Source organism: Coloeus monedula (genome assembly GCF_965178545.1).
Source record: "Coloeus monedula genome assembly, chromosome: 14".
Taxonomy (NCBI): Eukaryota; Metazoa; Chordata; class Aves; order Passeriformes; family Corvidae; genus Coloeus; species Coloeus monedula.
The window spans coordinates 20,026,175-20,050,726 of record NC_138794.1 but is presented as its reverse complement, the minus strand read 5'-3'; the positions used below and the strand labels follow the sequence as shown (position 1 = coordinate 20,050,726).

General features: G+C 47.2%; 1 protein-coding gene across 1 annotated transcript in view; it reads left to right on the top strand.

The window, feature by feature from the left end:
* The window catches only part of ARIH1 (ariadne RBR E3 ubiquitin protein ligase 1), a 49,729-nt gene extending 26,999 nt beyond the window's left edge, over positions 1-22,730 (top strand). The window contains exons 3-14 of the mRNA XM_082290918.1: positions 835-979; positions 4,994-5,086; positions 5,443-5,498; positions 8,428-8,494; positions 9,190-9,296; positions 9,790-9,832; positions 10,908-10,979; positions 17,514-17,644; positions 17,743-17,800; positions 18,556-18,816; positions 19,262-19,374; positions 21,947-22,730. Coding sequence (XP_082147044.1) covers positions 835-979; positions 4,994-5,086; positions 5,443-5,498; positions 8,428-8,494; positions 9,190-9,296; positions 9,790-9,832; positions 10,908-10,979; positions 17,514-17,644; positions 17,743-17,800; positions 18,556-18,816; positions 19,262-19,374; positions 21,947-22,031 — 1,231 coding nt within the window. The 3' untranslated portion in view covers positions 22,032-22,730. The remainder of the gene's footprint in view (positions 1-834; positions 980-4,993; positions 5,087-5,442; positions 5,499-8,427; positions 8,495-9,189; positions 9,297-9,789; positions 9,833-10,907; positions 10,980-17,513; positions 17,645-17,742; positions 17,801-18,555; positions 18,817-19,261; positions 19,375-21,946) is intronic.
* Positions 22,731-24,552: the final 1,822 nt, after the last annotated feature.

Genomic DNA, 24,552 nt, shown 5'->3' with positions numbered 1-24,552 from the left:
TGTAAGGGAGTGGGGGAACAACTTAGTGGGTTTGGCTGGGGGATGTGTGCAGGTGATGGGGCTGGTTAATTGTCTGGTTTAATTAGTTCTTTGCAGCTGCTGCAGGCTGGAGAGAGGTGTGTGAAGGATTCTGGGAAGAGGTTGAGCTTCCTGATAATGATTCTCTCCACTTTGGTCCTCCTCTCCAAGGAAGAGCTTTTTATAAGCCTTGAAAGCAAACCATACCTGTTTTCCTTAAGGGAATAGGAAATAGAAAGGAAGTGATCTTTTTTCTCCCCCCAAGCAATTTTGCATCCTCCTTTCCAATAGGTACCTAATCTTTGGAAGCATTGTAAACCTGGAACTGTATTTTTTAGGAGGTTGTTAAATTACCTCAGGTTGGCTGAAGAGAAAAGCTGCTTGAATGGCTACTGATCAGAATAGTAGGAAAAATGGAAGGCTTCAATTGAAAAGAATTGAGCTTGGAGGACTCAAACCTGTGCTTTAGGAAGGTGTTCCAATGCCCGGACTGTGAACTCAGGTGTTCATGCTCTAGTTTCCTATCCTGGAATTCTAATGCAAAGCAATCACTGGGGAGAATCATGAATTACTTGAAATGCAGCTGAAGAACTGAAGATACCTGAAGTTCAGGTGTGTAATTCAAGTGAGAGTCTCTGAAATTATGTAGTTGTCTAATATCCACCTCTGTGTTGTGTTAGGGAAGAGTTTGTTGGAAGTAGTGTGTGTGTGTGTGTGTGAGTTTTGAAATATTGAAAACATCTTTGTACACTTAGCTGCCAAGTAGAATGGAAAAATTATTTTGGTTAAATTTTCATTCTCTCCTGTGTTGTGCAGGTACTTCGATGGCAACTTGGAGAAGCTCTTTGCTGAGTGTCACGTAATTAATCCAAGTAAAAAGTCTCGAACGCGCCAGATGAACACCAGGTCATCAGCCCAGGACATGTCCTGTCAGATCTGCTATCTGAACTACCCAAACTCGGTGAGTACCCGGTGGCCTCGGTGCTACCTGACCATCAACTCCCCAGATTTCCTACCTGAAACTTCACATTTTCCTGCAAAACACCTCTGAGAGTGCTGGGGCCTGGACAGCGGTGTAGCAAAGTTCAGGAAGAAGCAAGCACGTGATGTTTACAACTGAGATGTACAGATAAATGATATGTGCAATTAAAAATCTGTGAAAAGCATGATGGGCAAAGGCATATTTTCTGAAATAAAAAGGCAAGGCAGGAAACGGCTTTTAAAAGCAGTAAATAATGCTACAAAGTAGTCAAACTAGGAAATCTGGAATAAAAGTGAGTAGAAGCAAAATGTGGATATCTTTGGATCTTTATCATGTTTGGACAATACCTTCTTGGTCAGACATGAGAGTGTGTTATGCAGTACTTGCTGGGGCTGTGCACCAATGTCCTGGGTGATAGTGCTGCTTTTTTGTGGCTGTTGACCAAACTGAAGCATTCCCACACACTGCTCAGAGGTCCAGGCTCTGCTGGGGCTCCCAGGGGCAGGACATACTGGTGGGAGGTCTGGGAGAAAAGGAGATGAGTGGAAAAGCTCAAACAGGAGAGTTCGTCAAAAGGCAAAGTGCTGACAGTAAGGAATTCTTCCTTTATTGGAACCTGCTCTTCCTGGGGGAGCTGCCCCTCCAGAACACCCTAAAACATGTGCTGGGGCTTTGCAAGCAAAGCTACCCTGACAAAAGGCTTTGCTCTTGGCTCTGGGTGTGTTTTCAGCGAGGAAACATGATGAGCTTTGGGCTTCAGGAGTAGCCTGGGGTGAAGTTCCCTGATTGCAGCCTCTTCCTTGCTCTGGATCTTCCCTCCCTGGAGTGGGCAGAGCTGAGCAAAGGTCGGCTTCAGTCCTCCCATTCTCAGCATTAAGGTCCCTGTTCCTCTTGAGCCAGAAACCACAAGGCTTCACGTGTCTCCTCTTCAGTCTTGTGTGCCCTGACTTCCTTCTTGGAGAGGAGCTGAAAAGGCAAATTCCTGCTTTGTATGATGAGGTGCTTTGAAAAAGAAAGGCAGTATATCCTAATACACTGTTCTCTCCTTTTTAACGTAGTTGCTGTGCTGGGTGGGGGTAAAACTCACAAGTGCCAGGCCTGTCCTCTGCCTGGGGGTACTGTGCTGCCTGGGAAGCAGAATCATAGAGTCATGGAATACCGTGAGCTGGAACAGGCCTGCAAGGATCATCGAGGCCCTGCACAGGACAACCCCCAAAATCACACCACAGCATTGTCCAGAGTTTTGAAACTGGAAAGAACAGCACAAAGCACACTAATACTTCTTGATTTTGTAGCTCAAATAGCAGTGGCCCAGTTGCTAGAAGAGCAGATTTTTAGCTGGAGCAGAGAGATGTTGCAAGTGAGCAGGGCTGTCTCTGTTGTTGGTGTTCATTAAGTTAAAAGACATCAGAGGGGAACCTCTGTTTCTTTGCCCTACAAAAAAGCTGGAGCCTATAGGAAAACTAATATTTATTATTTCTTCTGTAAAAGGCTTTAGTTTCTGTGTCTAAGGTGATTGAAATCTGTTTTGAAGCTGTTTTAGTCGATGTGAATGATAAATTCTAGGATTATTTTTATGTTCAGTGCCCAACCTGAAATCTCAGCTTTGAAAATCCCCTTGCAATGATCAGCTAATTTTTTTTCCACTTGAAAGCTGGGGGGTGGGGGGTTTGCCCTGTGAGCCCCTTTCAGCCTGTGGAAAGCTAGAGAGCTTGGGAGTGTTAAGAAGTTTTCCAGTGTGTAGTTGTTGCAGGAATGTTAGTCTTGAATATCCCCTCTCCTCTGTCCACAAAGTCTCTGTAGCTCTTCAGTCACCTCCAAAGAACTGTGGTTTGAGGTTTTGGGAAGCACCTGCCAAACGAGGCATTGGAAGCTCTCACCCAGCAAGTTTGAGGACTTAAGGGAGATGTTTTACCTGCTCTGTGTCCCTGTCAAGCAGTGTCAGGTCCCAGCAGTTATTTTGGGCGACACCTTTATTGGTAAGACAGGAACTGGGAGGGTCATGGCTTTGCCTTCCTTCTCTCTTGCCTCCCACCCTCAGGTTCCTTGGAGAGTGGGCTTGGCGTGTTTTTGGGAACATCCTGCTTTGTCCAGACTGTAGATGTTGAGCACAGATGTGGTGACAGCAGAACTTTCCCCTGGGCTAACAAGCTGCCTAAGGAGTCACTGCTCCCCCCGTCCTTGGTGGTTTTATGTTGGCCTTTTTACTTGCTCCCTTGACATCTACTGTCAGCTGAGCCAAAAATAATTGGGAACTCCCTCAAAGTAAAGAAAAGAGCTGAGAGATTCTCTGCATTCCTTGCAGCCTGGGAGGAAGTGTGGTGGTGGCTGCCTTTCTGTGGGCATTTAGCAAACCTTTTCCCTGCCTGAAATAACCAAAACAGGTCTTGCATGAAGATGTGTTCTGTGGTGGTTCCTTGTGTGTGCCTGCTGCAGGAGTATTTGGGTTTGGTAAGGGATGATTCCCTTGTCTGTGCTTGCTTCCCATCACATGTGGAGAAGCCAAAATTCAGGGAAAAGTCAGTGCTGTCTTTGGGATGGTTTCGTACTGTGGCATCCCAAAAGTTACAGATGTTAAAGTGATTTTACTCTTAACTCTGCATCTCCAGGAGACGTCACTTGGCCACAGCAGCCTCTGTGGAGCATCAGGTACCTTTGTTATCTGGCTCAATAAGGGTTCAGAAATTGGAAGGTGTCTTTTTTCACTCTTGGAGCCGGTGTACCTGGCACCACATAGGTGTCAGCCTCCTCTCTGATCTCTTCGTTGGTTTTTTTGGGGTGGATGTCTCTATTTTTACCTGGAACCGAGTCAGATGCTCAGGTCAGAGTCACCCGTGTTGGTGCTCACAGGGTGCAGCCTGTGCTGGTGGCAGGAGTGTCAGAGCAGTGTAATCACAGCCTGCCAGCCCGGGGGAAGAGGGTGCTGACAGGCACCTTCCCTGGGCAATCCCGTGCCAGAGCATCCAGAGACAGCACAGCACAGCTGCTGCACCTCTGTGGGATGATGGCTGAGGAGGCGGTTTGGGAAGAACATTGTCCTCAAGTGGATTCTCCTTTCCTCAATTACCACCATCCTACTGTTGTTTTGGGCTGTTCCACAGAGGATTCTGGGTTCTTTCCTCTGTGGAGTTTCATAGTTTGATGGTATCTGAGGGTGGAGTTCTGGTTTTATCTCACTGGCTGAGAAGTTGGTTTGCAAAGCTGAGCCAGCAAATACTACCTCTATAGTGGTACAAGTGAAGTGTTCTAAGTACAGTTTTCCTTGGTGCTGACTCTGGGTATAAAATAGCTGTAAGTTGACCAGAGAAAAGTACTTTAATTCCAGTCTTTCCTCAGCAGTGTTTGCTTCTCCACCCCTTGTGTAACCGCTCAGTTCCAGATGATATCTTGACAGCTCTGTGCAGATGATGCAGACAAGGATGAAGTTGTCCCTGCTGCTGTCTGTGACAGCTGATCATTATTGAATTTTATTTAGCAATTTACACCTGCCAATCAGGATCTTTAGTGTCCTCATCTGATGGGCATCTGGGTTTCAGGGGGAAGTTCCCCGAGGAGGTCTAGGACTTTTGGGCAGCACCCACATGTGCCAAGGGGAAAAAATAGGAGGAATGAAGACTCTGTATCCTTATCACTGTGACCTGTTTGGTGTTGTATTTATTTGACTGATGTTCAAAGTTACATGGGAGAGAGCCGTGCTGTGCTCCATATACACTCCTTAAACAAGGATAAATTTAAATGGGCCAGGATGGAAACACAGGCCACACCTTTTCTTGCTGCTGGGGTTGGGGATTAAAGTCTCGCTTTGGAAGAGTGACTAAGGCTGCTTTGGCAATGTTCTGTAGGGTGATGATGCAAAACGATTAGCAGTGTCTCGAGTGTGGTGTGGGGAATGAGGGATGGGATGGATGAACTGCACAGCACCAAGAAGGACGAAATTATGGAGCGAATCCAGTGATAAAATGAGGCAATGTCTCGTGTTCTTTGTCATTGCAGTACTTCACTGGCCTAGAGTGTGGACACAAGTTCTGTATGCAGTGCTGGAGTGAATATTTAACTACCAAAATAATGGAGGAAGGCATGGGACAGGTAAAATCTCAACTCACCTCATGGCTTATTTCTGGAAATTCTGTGTATTGGAGAGATGGGGGAGAGTGTCCCCTGCTGAAGTTTAAAGACATCCAAAAGAATGACAGAGAAAACCCAAACCCCAAAGGTTTGGGGGCTGCAGCCTCTGCTACAGGTGAATCTGGAGGGAATTCTGTGGAGTTGGTGCAGGTATCTGGGCTGGGGAAGGAGGAACCAGTGGCACACCTGGGATGTGGTGGGAGAGGCAAGGCGCTCCTTTGGCTGTGGATTGTAATAAAGTCTGTTGCCTTGGAATTCTTTGTGATGCAAAACCAGGATAAGCACTGTTCCTCCTATGACCTTTTTGTGTTTTTCAGACCATTTCATGCCCTGCCCATGGCTGTGATATCTTAGTGGACGACAATACAGTTATGTAAGTAATGCTCTTGGCTTTGCTCTCTCTTTCCATTGTGTTACTCGTGTGCTATTCAAATGCTTATAACAAACTGCACAGAGGCTTGTAGGCAGCAGACAAGCCTGTCCTGAACTGTTTGTTTTGATCCCACAATGTCTCTTAACTTCCTGTTTAGGTGTGACAACCCCATGTGACAGCACTGGGAGGAAAGAGTCCCTGACCAGTTTGGTCAGTGTGACACCAGGGTTTCCAAACCCTGTTTTAGTGCTTTGTGCATTTTGTTTCCTTCGATTTATGTCAGAATTCAGGACTTCTACCCAGGTCAACCCACTGGTTCCCCAAGCCCTATAGCTGTGGTTAATAGGTGAGTCAGAGGACAGGAGTCCTAAGGGCTGATTCAGGGTGTGTTTTTTGCCCTCTGATAGGAAGCAGTTGACCCTCAAACAGAAGATTTGATTAAGCTGGTGTGTCAGCCTGTGTCCTTGGAGTTATTGAGTTGTCCAGCTGTAGAATGACTGTTAGTTCGTGGTGGAGCAGTGAATTCCATGAGCTTCCTTCTCTGTTGTACTGGGGGAAGCTGTTGCATGAGCAATATCCTTCATAATCCTAAACTTTGTTCAAGTTCATTTTAATTCTTCTTGCTAAAAAGCATCTCAATAGAGGCTTATTCTGTTACCTTATTCTTTCCTTCCTGAAGCCTGACTCACTCATTGATATTAATTTGCTGGTTTTTATTATCAGTTGCTTTCAGAGTAGTGATTTCCCCAATTTTGGCTCTCTGTTACTCATGGAGTGTAGGCTGGATGGAAGTAGCTGAAGTGCTTTCCTGCCCTGTTGAGGGGTGGTTTGTAGAGGCCAGTGGGTGGAAACTGAGCTGAAGTTGGCATATCTTGAGTATCCTGATTGAGATTTTTGTTTACCAGAGGTTGAACTTCAATTTGTGGAGTCAAATGCTCTCAGCAGGACTTTTTTGAGTGTTTTCTTGATTGCAACAGTTGGAATGAGCTGTTCAAACGGTGCATGTGAAATTGAGTAGCTGAAACCATTGGAGGCTGCAGTGGCAGCAGCAGCAAGGAAAGGATGGAAGAAAAGGAGGGCAGTGCTGTGGGATTCCCGTTGGCTGGAGAGGGCAGGGATGAGGCCTGGGATAGGGCAGTGGCAGCTGGGTGCTAAAGCAAACAGGTCCCCTTTGTCTGAGTAAAACTAGAAACTGTTTCTAGAGGTAAAAATCCACCTTTCCCTGTTCTTGCCTGCATTTCTGTGGGGAGGAAGGTGCATTTTTTGAAAAACTTTCTTTTAAAAGCCAGAATGGACAACTGTGGCAGTCTTAGAATATGTCAATATATATGACAAAAATGTAAATGATCTCAACTGGAACCTGCACCCACTTCTGTGTCCTTAATTACTACTTTTTAGGTCTTTTCCTGTTTACAGAGTCTCCAGCTCTCAGTTTCCAAGTGATATGAACACAAAATTAATATGATTTATGGGCTCTGAGCATGGGTTTCATCTCTTAATTTGTCTAGTTTCATTTATGATTTGCCAAAAGACAATAATATTCAAAGCTAAATTCTTGAAGGTCTTGACCTGGTGATGTTGATCGGGGCAATCAAAGCATTTTGATAAGCAAAAAACCAGTGGATTATGTGCTCGGGTTAGTCATGGCATGACTATTAATTTAAATTCCAGTACCTGATATATTGTTATAATTCAGTACATTTCCAAAGTTGATAATTAGTATGTCTTGAAGCCCAAGTATGGGGTAAAAAAAAGAAATTTATAATTCATACTAAATTCAGATTGTTTTCTCATACTTCAGTAAGTTCGACTCCAGAATTGCAGGAGAGATGCTTTGTCAGCTGATTTGTTTTATTTTAGCCCTGGGAATTGAGCTGCCACGTGCTGTGATTTATGTAATAACCAGCATGTGCTTGAGTGAGGAGCTCCCCAGCTGTCCAGGGCTGGGATTTGTGCTCATCCCATGGGCACACGCCGCTCCTCAGGGAGTGTTGTAAGGATAACATGCAGGAGTACACTTAGTTTTGGCTGCAGCTGGAAAGGAAAATCCATTAATTCCAATATTTATCCATGATATGGCCTGTATAAAGCTGCATTCCACAGAAGGATTTAAACCAGGAATGCTACACAGGGTGTGTTAGTCCAGCTTTATATTTAGATATATTGGGAAGACACTTCAGTGTATATAACTTCAGTTATAGCTAAAAGACATTTTTGGAAGTGCTCAGCAATCCATAACTAAGTTACTTTGGATGTATTTTGGCTGGACAGTCTGCAAATGCCAGCTGGGATGGTGTGCCCAGGAGAAGAGTGGTCACCATGCTTGTCAAGGGTTCCCATCAGTCAGTTTTCCTCTGCTCTCCCAGTTCCAAGCAGACTGGAATTAATTTAAAGTCCATGTTGTGTACACCCCTAGTGATGTTGAATTCAAATCAACTTTGTTTTTATGGTAAATAGATTCTAACACCTTTAAGCTGAAGCTGTAGCATTCCACTGGAACCCAGCTAACATTAGGCTTCCCAGAGTTATTAACCACACAAGGGTTGTTCTGGAGCTTTTTAAAGGGATTTGCCACACAATGTGCGTGTTTTATGTAAATGAACTGATTAAATTACTTGCTTTGTTTCTTGGGCTCTTCAGGAAAGTGTTTTAAAATAAAAATCCTCACACCAAGAGGTTCAGTTCTCTTGAACTGTGTGAGCTTTCTGTTTCTGAAGCTAATATATTTATATGTGTATTTAAATATTGAATACAATGAATGTAGTTTTCATAATAATAAATGGTCTAACAAATAAATAGCGAACAGGTGAGTACAAAAAGTATCTGCAAGTGCAGAAGGACGAATCAAACCTATTTGTCCTAACTTATGGCTGGGTATGGGATAAACGAGATTTCTGCTACAATTTTTCTGTTTCTTCCCTTCCCACAGGCGTCTGATCACAGATTCCAAGGTTAAATTAAAGTACCAGCATTTAATAACCAATAGTTTTGTAGAGGTGAGTTTTTATTAGAAATTTTTAATTGTTTGTAGGTTGTTTTTGTCTCACACACGTACCCAGCCAGATACTGGAGGCTTGTTTAGAACTGCAGAGCAGGGTTTCTTTGCATAGTCTCTAATCAAGTGTGAATGCAGGGGTTGTTTTATAGTCCTTTGCCTTACAGAGACAGTTGTAGGAAAATATTAGAAAAACTTCAGGACAAAAGACCTAAAGAGAATGCAAGAGCTGTTGCTTATTATCTGGGTTCTGAGAAGCAGAATTACACAGTTATAACAGTTATATAATAGTTATAAATAACTCTTGAATGTTACCTGAGATACTTCAGATTGGAAAGCAGGAAATGCTGTGAACAACACCACTCATTAAACATTCTGCGAGTTGAAGTAAAACTGCAAAAATACTTTAGCAAAATACTGATAGTTTTGTAGCCTCAAAATAAACTTGGAGAAAGGTGCTTTGCAAGATGTTTGCACTGTCTCAGTTTCCCAGTTGTGTGGGTTCGGCTGTCCTGTAGAGCCCATGGAGGAAGTTGTTACGGGATCAAGCTTTCAGTCCTTGCCAGAAGTGATGGGTGCAGTGGGTTTGGTTTTAATTCCTTAGCTGTTGGCAGCCACGGCAAAGGGATGCAGGGCAGGAGCTGTCCTTGAGCACCTCCTTCCTGTGTGATGTGGGGTTTGTGCTTTGTTTCGCAGTGTAATCGACTGTTAAAGTGGTGTCCTGCCCCCGACTGCCACCACGTCGTTAAAGTCCAATACCCGGATGCTAAACCCGTGCGCTGCAAATGTGGCCGTCAGTTCTGGTAAGAGCCACCAGGGAAAGCTGCTGGTACTGCTTTGTGTGCACTGCCCTGAAGTGTTGTGTGTGTTCATGGAGTCCCACACTGCTCTGCCTTGGGAGGCACCTTAGAGGCGATCGAGTTCCACCCTCTGCCATGGCAGGGACACCTTCCACTATCCCAGGCTGCTCCAAGCCCCATCCAACCTGGCCTTGGGCACTGCCAGGGATCCAGGGGTGACTTCTCTAGAAACCAGTTTCAGTGTCTCACAACCCTCACAGTAAAGAATTTCTCCCTAATAATCCCATCTAACCCTGCCCTCTGACAGTGGGAAGCCATTTCCCCTTGTTCTGCCACTGTTTTGAAGTGGCCCTTGAGGGATTTCAGGATTGAAGAGGGGTGTGTTGAGTTTCCTTAGGACTGGTTTTGAACAGCCCAGAAGAAAACCTCCCCTGTTTTAATTACTAGTACAATCATCTGCCCTGTTTGCTTATTTCCCCTTTTCTTTCCCTTACAGCTTTAACTGCGGTGAAAACTGGCATGATCCTGTTAAATGCAAGGTGAGCACATCAAGGTTCTTTCCCAAATCTGTGTTTTGAAAAAGTTTTAAATCAATTTATGTGCAAGACTTAGCACTGAAGCCCAAGTTTTTGTGGCTGTCCATAGAATCATAGACTATCCTGAGCTGGAAGGGGCCCCCAGGGATCACTGAGCCCAGCTGTTGTTCCCACCAGGGAGCAGAGTAGCTCATCTGTTTAAATCACAGCGTGAGAACCTGCAGTGAAATCCTACTGGGTGCCTTTACTGGCTGCCTCACAGTTGGACCTTGTGAGGGAACAGTGCCTCATCCAGGTGGGAATTGTCTGGAAGAGGAGGTTGTGAGACCTGCGACCTCCTGCAGAGGAGTGAAGGTGCTTTTTGGACAAGGAGCATTCCTGTATGAGGTGTCCCTGTAGGTGTCTGGTGCTTTGTCCGGCGTGATCCATTGTACTGAAGGAACCAATTTGGTTTTGCTGGTTTGGGTTTGAAGGGACACTAGAGATTATCTAGTCCCACACCATGCCATGGGCAGGGATACCTTCCACTAGCCCAGGTTGCTCCAAGCCCCATCCTTGAACACTTCCAGGGATGGGGCATGCACAGCTTCTCTGGGCACCCTGTGCCAGGGCCTCACCACCCTCCCAGGAAACACTTCCTTCCCAATATCCCATCTAACCCTGCCCTCTTGTAGTGGGAAGCCATTCCCCCATGTCCTGTCACTCCAGGCCCTTGTGAACAGTCTCTCTCCATCTTTCTTGTAAGCTCCTTTCAGGTGCTGGAAGGCCACAGTTAGTCACCCCAAAGCCAAAATGTCCTTATTATTTAAGGGTCCAACATGAAGTTTGTCTTGATTGAGCTTAAGAGCTGCAAACTCGTTGCAGGAGTGTTTGTGCTGGGTGCTTGTGCTTGATGGATGAGAATGGAGCTGCAGGAATTGTCTGCCACTAGATTGTGGCTGCACAGTTTTCCAGCACCAACACCCCACTATTCCCATGTGGTTGGGTGTACCTTTCCTTAATGTGAGCAGGTGTCTTGGGAACATTTGTAGTTCCTCCAGTTAGATTTAACGCTCTTCTTCAATCATTTTTCTGACAGTGGTTAAAGAAATGGATTAAGAAGTGTGATGATGACAGTGAAACCTCCAATTGGATTGCAGCCAACACAAAGGTGAGAGGTTTTTCATATTTTATATAGAGATTTTATATAGATTTGTCAGGTGAAAAGGACATCAATCTACTTCCTTGCATTAGGATTGTTTTTTCTGTTCCGTGTTAAGAGCAAGCCTTAAAATCCACAGTATACTGAAGTGCTCTTGTTTGAAGAGCAAACAGGTGTTAATGCCTGGAATAAGGTGAGTTTCTTCAAGTTCAGTGAAGGAAAGTGCTTGGAAAAAACCAGTTAATTGGAGACCCAAAGGAAGCTCAAGATTTAAGTCTTTGGGCTTCTGTCTGGCACCGGTGGCTTCCCTGAGCAAATCCATGCCCCATTCCATGTGTGGAACATGTTACCACCACCAATGGCTCCGTTTGGCTGGGATCATTTACATCTGCCTTCAAATCCGTGGGACTGGCCTCCAGAGGAGCCTTCATTTCCGCTGGGCAGCATTCCAGGTGGAGACAGGCAGAACAGCTGTTTGGGATTTCATTATGTTAATGATTCCTTCTACTTAGCCCACCTTCGCCTGAAACTTTAGCATTTGATCACTTTGGGACAAATTAAAACCAAGGTTGTCATGGTGGCAAGGACACAAAAGCAGCAGATCCTGTGGGGGGTGAGGAGCAGCTCTGGGGCTCCCAGCTGAAGGAGGAAGGTGGGGAGGGAGTGAGGAAATGGCTGCTTTGTTTTCTTGGTTCTGTTATGTAAGTGGTTAATGGCATTGTTTGCAGCAGCCTCGCTGCTTTCCGGGGCTGGCTGCCTGGTTTTCATCGAGCTGGAATGTTGTGTTATGGTGGCAGAGAAACACCCACTGTGCAGCTCAGATCAGGCTGGAGTGGGGCCGTGGGGGCCCTGCTTGGAGCTCACGGTGTCACCAAAGGGGCTTTGGCTTTGTCTCAGTGTGTTCCAACATGGCTCGGGGACTGAACCAGGTTTGTTTGGAGTTTGCTGGCTCTTCAGGGACTGCTCCTATTAAACCTGAGGAAGAGCACCCAATAGCTTGGAAAAGGCAGAGTGTAACACTGCTAGCCTTGGGTCTCACATATTTGGGACACTGGAACAGCCACAGCCCTGTTTTTCCAGTTAAAGCCCTCAGGAGGCTGATCTTGGGGTTCCCCATCTTGTACCTCCCCCTGCCTTGGGAATAAGATGATTTTTGGGGGTGGGGAGCACCCATCTGGAGAGTGGCATCTGCCACCAGCCCTGCATCTCTGTTGGTACCTGTGGTCTGGTGGGAGCAGCAGAGCTGTCCTTGGACATCACTGTCTAAGCTACTTCCTCTAATACTGTCCCAGACACTCCTACAGGGAAATACTTAGGAGCCCAGGCTGCAACAGGGAGAATAATTGCCACCAGGGTAATCACTCCAGACATTTGAGCAATCCAACTGTCCTGGAGTCTTGTGGCATCCGTATCCATTGAATTAGCTGAAGGACAATATGGCATTCTTCTCTCAGAGCTGACGCTGGCTTCAATTGAGGGGAAAGTTGGGAGGGAGAGGAACCCACCCTCATGCTGATCTCTGCCTTGGGGAAGGTGGGAACCTCCAGCTTTGGCTGCTGGGGTGTGTGCCCTGGGAGCTTCGCAGCCTCTGGAGAGCCTGGTCAGCCTGGGATCGTGGGGCTGCAGCCACCTCCCTCGTGCCCCAGTTCCCTGCTGGTCCCTGACCAGAGGCGTGGAGAAACCCAAGTGCTGTCTGGATGTGGGGCTGTAGCAATGGACTGGGATGGGAATTGTGCAGTTGGAGTGTGTATCCATCCCTCCTTTCTCTCTCTACGGTTCCTAGCAGGAAAGCAGGGCAGCCGTGTTTGGTGAGGCACAACTTGTGCCTGCACTGTTGGCTTCACAGCCTAAATTCTGTGTTGAATTTCATTTTGAAGAACCTAGAAAGGAATCGGGTACCATGAGATGCAAAAATCCCCATTTTCAGTGGGAACAGCTCTCCAAGGAATTCAGTTGTGCCTGCGGGCTCTGTTGCTGTTTCTGGCTTTTGGAAAGCACTTTCTGGAGCCATCCAGGCGTGAGTCCTGTCCCATGTGGGCTCCTCTCAGGGAAGGAGACTTCCTGTCATACCAAGATGAAGGTGTAAGAGCAAAATACCAATCCTCTGGAATGTGGGCTTGAAATCTGGATAATCCTTTGCAATGGGAGAATGTGAGATACATTTGTTCCGGCTTGTCCTGGGAGATGGAATTGGAAAGGAAAATTAGGCAATTGTGTGAGAGAATAAAAAAGTGAAACCCAGCTGAATTGGGTTCTGTTCCCAAACTGGAATGATGCGATGCATTTTTTGATGAATTATGTAGAGTGGTCTGAATGAAAAACGAGGAGATTTGAGTAGTGAGTTCTGTGGTTTCTGATATGATTTTTTTATTCTTTTGCATTCATTTACTTGCACTTAGGCGACCTAAATTCCTTCTACAAAAGATACAGCCCTTGCAGCAGAGTGTGCTGGAGTAGATGGCTTTTTTCTTAAAATGAGCTACTTTCACATGAGTTCTGCTTAACTAGATTAATTTAAAGTTGAGATAAGGCAATACAAGTTCTTTATCAAGCCTGTAGTCCTCAGTCTTCTTGAGGAACGGGGTTGAATAGTCCAAGGATTTGCATATTTCTTCCTTTTTCAGTTTGCTTGACGAACTTGGTGCTTCAGTAGTTCCTTTCTTGAGTTAAACTAGGCAGGTTTCAGGTATTTGGGAATAAAGAAACCACTGAGATCCATTGCTTTTGTTATGTGGACATTCAAAGGAACGAGAAAAGAGAAAAACTTGGATTTGTGCATTTATTTTGGGCTCTTAAGGTGTACCAAGACTATCTGGAAGTGGTCTAAAAGGAGGAGGGGAAACCTGTTTGGAACCTGAGTGTCAGCGATGTTAATCTCTGTCTCCTGGAATACCAAAGGGAGAGGAATAAAGGCAGTAATGGTGCCGGCCTTGACTCAAGGCACTGCTTTTTACTGTGGGACTGAAATTGGTGTTAATGAAAGTTGTTCATCTGATACTAAAAACACCCCAGCCTTGCTTCTTCTGGCTCCTGGCACATCCCCATCCTTCCCTCCCAGACCAGACAGAGCTTGAAGGGCTGATGGATAAACCAGGCACATATTCTTCTCTAAAAAAAACATTGGCTGTTTTTCTCTCCTGCACGAGATAAAATGGCATGAGCACACATCTCTCCCTTTTCAGGTCACTTTTTAATGGCTGAACAAGTGCTCCTTCTGTACTTTCTGGAGATCCTGCATTTGTTCTAACATGTGGAATTTCTGGCAGGACACAGGATCCTCTTGGGCACCTGCACCAAACTGTGCTCCTTCATTTCCCACCACACCAGAGCCGTGGTCAGTGTTTTTCCAAAGGTGTCCCAAGTGTCATCTCCTTCTTTCAGATGAACTGGTGTTTAAAATATGTTTTAAAAAGCTTTGCTCTGTGACTCTAGGTGTTGGAACAGTGTACTGTTTTGTGCTAGCCATAATTAAGTTTTTGGGTTTTGTTGAAATTCATTAAGAAATCCCTGTGGTTTTTGAGGATCCTTCTTATAGGATGGGTTAGAGGTGAAGGCATTACTGTGAATGTGGCTGTGGGAGGCTGATGTCCACCAGTTCCTCTGGGAACTCTGGAAAGAGCTAATCTCTTTCGCCTGCCCTGAAATAAGAAACGTGTTTCTCTTTAGCTTCCTGTTCATAAAAGAGCAGCTGAGGTTTATGGTTCTTTATGTATGCATGGACTTTTACAACAAAATCAGGATTGTTCTCCTTTGCCAGGTTTGCCCAGGCTTTTGTTTCCAAGCCCAGCACGGAATTGTTTGGAGTGCAACAATGTTAATGAGGTCACTTCTGCGTTGTGCTGTGACTGATAACGTGCACAATAATCTGCAGGTTTAGTAACTTGATTTGCTGCCTGTTGGGTTGTTGCATAGCTGTAATTCTCAGGGAGATCTTCCTTCCCTATCCTCCTTAATCTATAAATCTCTCCCACTTGTTGTGTTGGTGACTTGAGTAGTTACTGCTTCTTTTTCTGCTGGTGTCCAGCATTTCTTTAGTATGTACTTTTCATGGCTTTAATTTTTTAAAATATTCAACTTTACACTTTTGCACAGCTTCAGGGATCTGCGCAGATACTGTGTCACCTCTTTCTTGTGCTCTGCTAGAGAGGAGCATAAAGGCTTGGAAAGGATGGCATTTCCTGTGAGAAAAGGGCTCCAATGAGATGGTAGAATCATGGAATGGTTTTGTTGGAAGGACCTTAAAGATAATCAAGTTCCAGCCCTGCCATGGGCATGGACACCTCCCACTGTCCCAGGCTGCTCCAAGCCCCAATGTCCAGCCTGGCCTTGGACACTGCCAGGGATCCAGGGGCAGCCCCAGCTGCTCTGGGCACCCTGTGCCAGGGCCTGCCCACCCTCACAGGGAACAATTCCTTCCCAACATCCCATCCAGCCCTGCCCTCTGGCAGTGGGAAGCCATTCCCCCTTGTCCCAAGTTCCTCTTCAGCTCTCCTGGAGCCCCTTCAGGCACTGGAAGGGTCTTCTTGTCCTAGTTTGCATCCCAGAGCTTGAAGCCCTGAGCACTGTGGACACACTGGAGAGCTTGGTCCCACCGCAAAGACAGGAGGGCAGAATTTCCATCCTCCTGATGGAGTCTCACTGGGGGTGAGATGGCCCCACATCCCTGTGGTGGGATGTGCCCGTGGCACCTCTCCAGCTTGGCAGGTCACCTGGGAACTGTTCTCCCTCTCTTGCAGCTGTAGGATTTTGCTCAGCAGGAGGAATCAGCACAGCTGCGTGGATCGGCTGCATCTCCCACGGGTGTTGTTGGCACCTGATGGCAGGAGATGTGTCTGGAAGAACTGCACAGCTCCACAACCTCCTCTGAAAAACCACTCTGGCTGTGTGCCCTGTGGTCACCGTGGTGTGACAGGAACAGGGCCACTGTCTGTACTTACAGGCACCCTGGCTGATGAGCAGACTGAGCAGGGATCTGCACAGTTGGGAAGGACATTGCTGGCATAAAGCTAAATTTGAGTCTTGACTTGTTGGTGCAGGTTTGGAAGAGGGAGGAGGGCTGCCTGGAAGAGGGAAATAGATGGTGCACTGAGTGCTCTGCTCGAAGGAGAGACCATTTTTGACTCCAAAGTTCACAGAACTGCACAGGCTAACTGGGAACAAGCTCCCCTGGCTGAGTATCCATCCTGTGGATAGTCCTGGGGGACATCTTGGTGGTGTGCCCCTGAGGGGACCAGCACAGGAACCATTGTGCTTCACTTACTCTGTTTGTAGTACAGGTACTGAGTTTGAAGGACAAACACAGGTGACTGGGAAGAAGGCAGGTCTGGAAAATTCCTCTTCTGTGCTTGGTTGCTGCTTGATCCCATTGGTTTGATGTGCAAATTCTCCTGTCCCTGACAATACAAACTGGTAAACTCATATAAAATGCAGTAGTAGTTGGGACACTCAGAGTGGGTGTACAAGAACCTGTTGGATGTGTCCTGTGTACAAGTAGCAGTTATGGAGTGATTGTGCATGTTGGTTTCTTCCTTTGCTGAGAGTTTATCTGAATGCCAGGGTAGGAACTGCTCGCTTTGGTTAGCAAAGACATGCTCCAGACTAGGGAGGGGATTTTGCGTGCTTCTGACCCAAAAGCTGCAGCTGATTTTACAGGTGTGTGTATCACTGGCTTGGATATGTTTGTAATTGTCTTGTATATAAAAACTGGTTTGTGCAGAAACTCCATGAAGGCTGGTGTGGTTATGGGATGAGTTGGATGAGGAGCTGATTCAGCCTAAAAATGGCTTTGGTTTCATTTATGCAGTTTTTTTCTCTGTACTTGCTTTGTTGATTTGTTGATTTCTAAGTTCATGGAGACCATGATATTGGTGTTATATTCCCCAGTTATTTCCCTGTGCAGAGCTGCCCTTTGAGATACTCACATTTGTCAAAAGCCTTACTCCTGAAAGGGAAACCCCATGTGAGCTTTTATGGAAAAGTCTTCAGTGAGGTGTCACATGAAGGGAAAAAAGGGACCTGATGGGAAACGTGGAAACATCTCAGGAAGAGAAGTGTCTTTTTAGCTGACAGCAGCTTCTTTGAAGCACACTAGAGTCTTGCTGCATGTTTTCAGCTCCTTTCTGGATGGCGTGTTACAGCTGCAGGTGTCTCGGATTGGTAACAGCGTGATTCCGGCTCAGTCTCAGACCCAGAGTGGACCAGACACTTGGTGGTGAGGAAAGCCAGATGCTTCCCAGGCTCTTACAGACCACCCCTCTGCTGGGATTTTGGGGAAGGTCATGAAGTGACTCACCCAGTGTCCCTCTGTGAGAGCAGCATAGATAAAATGTGTTACTCCTTAAGTTTTTTCTATCTAACTGCTCCAGGTTTGGAAGTATTTTAAGGCCTGACTCTGAAGAGGATCTTGATGTCCAAAGGGAAGAATTAAATCATGTATTTCACTTGATGTGCTCTGTCTGACTGCCGTGGGAACCCTTCCAAGTTCCCCAGGCTTTTGGGGTTCCGTGCTTGCCCTGCTAACGGTGCTCTCTGTCCTGTGGACAGGAATGCCCGAAATGCCACGTCACCATCGAGAAGGACGGGGGCTGCAACCACATGGTCTGTCGGAACCAGAACTGCAAGGCGGAGTTCTGCTGGGTGTGTCTGGGCCCCTGGGAGCCCCACGGATCTGCCTGGTGAGTTCGGGAGCGTGCCTTGCTGGAAGGCGAGGAGGTCGTGGTGCAAACGGCACGGATTTGGACTGAAATCTGTGGAATCGGTGTCCCTGTTACAGGTACAACTGTAATCGCTACAATGAGGATGATGCAAAGGCAGCAAGGGATGCACAGGAGGTGAGTCCATAACCTTTGGTGATGAGGGAGATCACCAGCCCTGTGGTGTGCTTTCTGTAAACCTACACATCCGCCCTAAAGGAATTCACGGATTTGGGCACAAATCCAAGGGACAGTTAAGTCTTTTGACTTTTAAGATAGGGATGGCTTTGCCTGGTACGTGCTACCTTTGTACATCCACAGTACACGAGTTGAACCATGCCCGTGGTGTTATTTTTTTACAGCTGGTCTGTCAGTGTGAAGAAAGTAAGATTAATGACTGTGTATTGAGTCATCTTGGTTGTCTTGCACTATTTAGCACATGGTGCTTTTCCCCTGCTCTGTAATCAACCTGAGATTGCCCTCTTAGCACGAGCACAGTAACTAGAATTCCTCATTAGCAAAAAAAAAAAACCACCACCACCACCAAAACATCATCTTTTCACTTTTGTCATGACACTGGGAGCATTTGAATGCTGTACCTTGAGTCGAGAAGCTGAAATACAAAAGTGATGAGGCTTGAGCAGTGTGATTGTAATTGCTTCCAAGGTTGGGAGTGAGGATGTCAGAGCTGTGCTGGGAAGTGCCCAGGGCACTTCCCAGGGTTAGCGGGGCCACACTGAGCCGTCTGCCCAACGTGACAGGAGAGGAGGCTCCTTTGGAAAGGAAGCTCATTCTCTGGGTCAGGAAGAGCCTTGTGAAGGGTTTACTTCTCTTGCAGCCGTTACTTTGTTTTAATAATTTGTTCTCTTTCTCCCTAATGGGAATTAACACAGCGATCCCGAGCAGCCCTGCAGAGGTACCTGTTCTACTGCAACCGCTACATGAACCACATGCAGAGCCTGCGCTTCGAGCACAAGCTCTACGCTCAGGTGAAGCAGAAGATGGAGGAGATGCAGCAGCACAACATGTCGTGGATCGAGGTGCAGTTCCTGAAGAAAGCAGTCGACGTCCTCTGCCAGTGTCGTGCCACACTCATGTACACTTACGTCTTTGCCTTCTACCTCAAAAAGAATAATCAGTCCATTATCTTTGAGGTAGGAGAAAATGGGGTTGTCAGGAATTCAGATTGCAAAGCTGAGGAAATAAGATTTAATGCTTGGAGGCCTCTTGTCCCCACTTTTACCCAAGTTAGTCTGGTTTGATATTCCGTCATGCAAAAGTTAGAGGCTCCCTGGGCATTGTGTAGGATCGGCTGCTGGAGGAGTCGCAGAATCACAAAGCTGTGGCTGCCCCTGGATCCCTGGAAGTGTTCAAGGCCATGTTGGATGGGGCTTGGAGCAACCTGGTCTAGTGGAAGGTGGCCTGTGGCAGGGTGTGGAACTGGATGAGTTTTTATGTCCCTTCTCACCCAAAATCAGTCTGGGATTCTGTGATGTCTAATCCTCCTTTTGTATTTTGGTACTGATTCCAGTTATGCTGAAATAAAAATCCCCTTTCCTTTACCCCATCTCAAACACTTTTTTTCTTTTGTCTTTACAGAATAACCAAGCAGACTTAGAGAATGCTACAGAGGTGCTTTCTGGGTACCTGGAGCGAGATATATCCCAAGATTCGCTGCAAGACATAAAGCAGAAAGTACAGGATAAGTACAGGTTTGTGTTGGAATACTCCTTTCTCTCCAAGCTGCCTGAGTGTTGCCATTCCCTGTGTCAGGTAGTGACCTGAGCACTTGCCAAGATACGGTTTCTCCAGAGCCACATCCCTGGGAAGCTGTTTGCTCTTGGCTTTGTGCCACCCATTGTGATCAGCCAGTCCCTGGATATCCGAGAGCAGCAGCGCTGTCCCGTGCCAGCCCCGGATCCTCCTGGAGAAGCCCTCACGCAGATGCTGGCAGTGGGTTTTTGTGTCCCTGCTGGGACCAGCTCTCGGGGGAGGTGACAGCCTGCGGGCAGAGGCTCCCAGCTCTGCCTCCCATCTGCTTTGCAGAGCAGGAGCTGGAAGATCCAGCCCCTGAATGGGAGAAATCCTGTGTCCAGAAGCAGTGGCTCTCAGTACACTTCTGTTCCTGCACAGAAGGAGCATGTGGGAATGGCCAGCACCAGGATGGAATCTGCAGAGCGAGGGCCAAAGAACAAGGAGTGACTTGGTTGTTCCAAGCTGCCAGCTCTGGCCTAGGATGAGCTGCCAGCAGAGAGCAATTGGCTCTTTTAATTGTCTTCTGGGTCCATTTGTGCAAAACGGGGGTGTAGAAAAGCTGTCCCTAAGGAAGAGGGAGAGAGCAGCCTGCCCAGCTGGGAGGGGGAGCAGGGGACTGGGGTCCAGGTGACACAGATGCCAGTGCTTTGTTCAGTCCCAGGGGAATAATTTCTGCACAGTGGAAAAGTACAAAGCTGAAAATGCGGATGAGTCACAGGATTAGGGCTTGCATTTCTGAGGCATTTTGCCAAAATCACTGAATTTGTTATGCCTGGCTTAGGGGGAAGAAAATATCTGAAGTAGGGTGAGCTGTAGGACTCAATGGACGTGGCAGGAGCTGTTAAGCTCTGGTGTGCCTGTGGCTCATCCTGCCCAACTTTGGCAGCACAGCTGGGGCTGGACATGACTTCCTGACCTTCTTTTTGAAGACATTTTATAATTTACCCTTTAAGGCCACCATTAATTCGGTATTTCAGATGAAGCTGCTTGTTTACTTCAGTCCTCTGAACCTCGATGCTTTTGTAGGGATGAAATGAAAAGCTAATATAGCTTGAATTGCTTGGAAACAGTATCCCAAACTTGCCTTCACATTTCTGGGAAGAGAGAATTCCATCTGTCAAGCCCGTGCAGGTCCCTAATTAACCAGTTCAGTCATGTCTCAATCATGTCCTGCACGGTGCCCTTTGATGCAAGACTGGGAGCAGGATGTCACTGAGGTGGGTTTAAAGAGCTCTGGGAAGCTGCAGGAACTGCCCTCCAGGCTGGTTTGGTTTCAGCTGTTTGGATCTCTTTGCTTGCAAAGACATTTCTAGAAAACAGGATTAACCCTCCCCCCAGCAGAAAAATAACTAAAGTTGGGAGAGCAGAGACCACGTGTTTGCCATCACATGCTCCTGAAAATCAATGGGACTCTGTGTATGGGGGTTTGTCTCACACCAGCTGCCAGCAGTGAGGGGAGCCACAGCTGCTCTGGTGGATAAATCAGTCACTCTGATCAGGTCCTGAGCGGTAGGTGAGGAATTCCTGCCAGGTGTTAGTGTGTGTTGTGGTCAGGGATGGCTTCCTACTGGGAGATTCCTCCTGAGGGATGTCTGACCACTGCTGAGCAAGCTGGCTTCCCAGCAGCCAGAGCCTCTCAGATGCTTGTTTAGACTTTGCTCTTGGAACCTGAATTCTTTAAATGTTTCTGTGCTTTTTGTCTTCTGACACACCTGAAATGACCATGGCATCCTTTGCTGTGTTCTGTGATACCCCTTTTCCTCAGGATCAGTGATCCTGGACTCCGGGATCAGTTTTATGTGCAGCAGTTTTCAGTCAGCATAGGTGGAAATACTCCAAGGGTGTAGTGTCCCTCTGAGAGCCACGTGTTGGGATGTGAGGTGAAACCTGCTCTCCATCCAGGCCAGTAACCCTTTGGACTGCTTCCATCTCCCCTGGGAAGCAGAACTCTCAGTACTCCTGAGGTTTTCAGCAGGGACTGGTTTGGGTTGGAAGGGATCTTAAAGTAAATCTTATTCCACCTCCTGCCATGGGCAGGGACACTTTCCACTAGACCAGGTGGCTCCCTCCCACCTGGCCTTGAACACTTCCAGCTAGTTTTTCCCAGCTAACTCATGGATTTTTGTTGTCCTGATGGGGCTCAGAGCAGGCACCAGGCCACGTTTGAGGAGAACTCATCCCATTCCGTGTGTCACCACCAACCTGTGCTCAGGCTTTTTCCAACCACAGCTGCTGCTTCCTTCTCTTCCAGTTATTCCTGAAGGTTTCTCAGCTGTAGGGGCTCTGGGGATACTTTTGCCTGAAGAACTCCCAATTTGCACACTGGTTTTCCAGCCAGGGACCTAGAGCTGAACGACTGGAGCAACCAAAGTCTTAATTAGTGCTGTTAACGGGCTGTAAATACAAACTCCCATCTCGGGGGATCTCCTCTTTGGGAAGTGAGGCGTGCAGTAGGTTTGGATAACTCGGTGCCAGGGATGCTGTGTGATTCCTGACGTGCCTTTTCCATGCTGTCCCTGTCCCCTGCAGATACTGCGAGAGCCGGCGGAGGGTTTTGTTGCAGCACGTGCATGAAGGCTACGAGAAGGACCTGTGGGAGTACATCGAGGACTGAGCCCGGCCCCGCAGCAATGAACTCTGAACCCTTTCCCATCCTAGAGTGCTCATGCAATTCCAATAAAACCCACCCAGGGCGCTGCTCCGCCTCTTACACTGCTGGTCTGTAGTACCGGGATTCTGTTTTGTTAACAGAAAAATTAAGTAAATTATATTGTAATAAAAAAAAAAGGTAGATAAACCATTGTACAACAGTATTCTAGGCGGCCAAGAGTGTGACAGACGCACTAAAAAACCCTCCAACTTTAACTTGTAACGTAGCTTCATCCTCCAAGCCGACTCCTTTTTCTTTTCTCTCTTTCTTTTCCTGTGTGTAGTACAGATGAAACTTAAACCAGTTTCTTGACACTGCTTTTCATGTCCAAACCAGCCATTTTGATGGACTTTGGTAAGGGGGGTGGCTCTCCCGCCCCCCTCCTCCTCTCTGCCACCCAAGTACACGGATGAATGTGGATTGGTTCGTTGTAAAGAGGATTTTTGGGGAGGGAAGGAGGGGGGTACACAGCAAGGAAAAAAAAAACCCAACCTTTGTATATGACTTTTAAAACAAAAAGAGGACAACACAGTATTTTTCAAAGTTGTATATAGCGCATATGCATGGACAAAGAGCAAGCGTGGCACGTGTTTGCATAATGTTTAATTACAAAAAAATATTTATTCTTTAAAAATCTTCAAGATTATGTCTATTTGCTGTGCATTTTCTTTCAGTTCGATTCTTTTGTTTGGTTTTGGTTTTTTTCCCTGGGCTGGGGAGGGGGAAGCGTGTGCTGGTGTAGTTGAATATATCTATATATATTTTATTATTTTTTTTTCTTTTTGGAAAGCTTTTTCCAGAGCAGTTGGGTTTCTCCTCTTCCTGCAGTTCCTTTCTGTCCAGGGCCTCCCCCAGGTGTGTGTGGGTGTGTGTTTGTGTGTGTGTGTGTATCCATTGCTGGCGCCGGACGCGGCCCCTTGCAGCTCCTGGAGCTCTGGTTCAGGATGCCTTGCCTTTTTCTCGGTTTATTTTCGGCCCCAGATCTTTACCTGCCCAAATGCAGCTCTCTGTTCCCAGCCGTGCACGCAGGACACGTGCTCTGATCCCAGAGGAGGCGTGTGTGTGTCTGTGTGTGTGTCTGTGTGTGTGTTTAGAGGTTTGTGTTGGATCCCGAGGCAGGACAAGGAGGGGTGTTCTGCACCACTTCTCCAAAGACTTCCGGCGAGATTTCGGCTGTGGATCTTCTCTCCCTCCCCCTTTCATCTGTCAAATGGACCCTTTCTTGCTGTTTTAATTTTCACTTCATTATAACGAGTCGTAACATTGAAAAGGAAAGCTGATGGAATTGTCTTTGTGTTTGCTTTGGGCTCAATCACTGGGCGTCCTGTCCTGGCAACTATTTAACACTCCATCTAGTGCACTAGAAGCTGAAATCAGTGGAGTATTTTTCAATTAAAAGGGGAAAGAACTAATGAGTTTAGCTACTGAGTCCATTTTTATGATTTCTGTAACAAGAGCTATGTTAAAGTAAACAATTGGTGGTGGTTTTATTAAATTTACTCCTGTATAGGAATTCCTTCTGTGGTATTTTTCGCCAGGCAAGTGTTCTCCGAGCCTCCTGCCCCTCTGCCAGCTTCCAGGGGCTATGGAAGCTGTGAAGGGATCAAATGAAAAAAAAAAAAAGCAGATCCCAGGCAGGGCTGCAACGCGGGATGCTCTTTCCAGCTGGCAGTGGAGTCACTTCGGCTCCCTCACCGCTCCTACCGACGTTCCAGGGATGTGTTTTTGTCCCTCTGTGCCTGCTTTTCCCTTTATTTGCCCTGGAAATCAGACGTGAGGGAGTGCAGCCGCTTTCCCGGTGCTTTTCCTGGCGCTGCTGGAGGGGTGGGATGGCGCAGGGCTGCGTGGGAGCGGCCCTGCCCGTGTCCGTCCCTGCCATTCCCGCTGGGAATTCTCCGTCCTTGCGTTGAAACACGTGAAAGCCGCAGCAAGGTGGGCTGGGGAGGTGCAAGCACAGAGGCGGTCGGTTTTCACTCCGTGTTTCCCAGAGGAATACGCCAAGGATGTGGGCACTCCACCCCAAAGGAACCGCGGTCTGTGGCGTCCTCCGTCCCGCTGGCTGCTGGCAAGCCTAAAGACAGTGTTACAGCCCTGTGCTGTGGGAGAACCTGCTGCTCTTCCTCTCCTCCGCGTTTCAGGCGTTCGCACGTGAATTACCTGGCTGGCTGGACACCGTCCCCACAGACACTGTGGAAATACAAAGGAAAATAAACAAACTCTGCCATCCCAGCCTCCCTCCCTGCTGCTGCTGTGGGGCGGGGAGGGAGCGGGGCCACGGCTGCTCAGCGCTTCCCGGGCCGTCCCTCCTCACTGGCGGCCTCATTTCCCTCTACGCCGCGGAGTCCCCAATAAAACCTTCCAAAATCCGGACCTTTTATTATTTCTGTGGTTATTCGGGTGTTTTTCCACATTAAACGGGGGCCGGGGGGGGGAGGCCGGGGTCCTCCTGTCACCACCGCCACCTTCCCGCCGTGCCCCGCGCGCC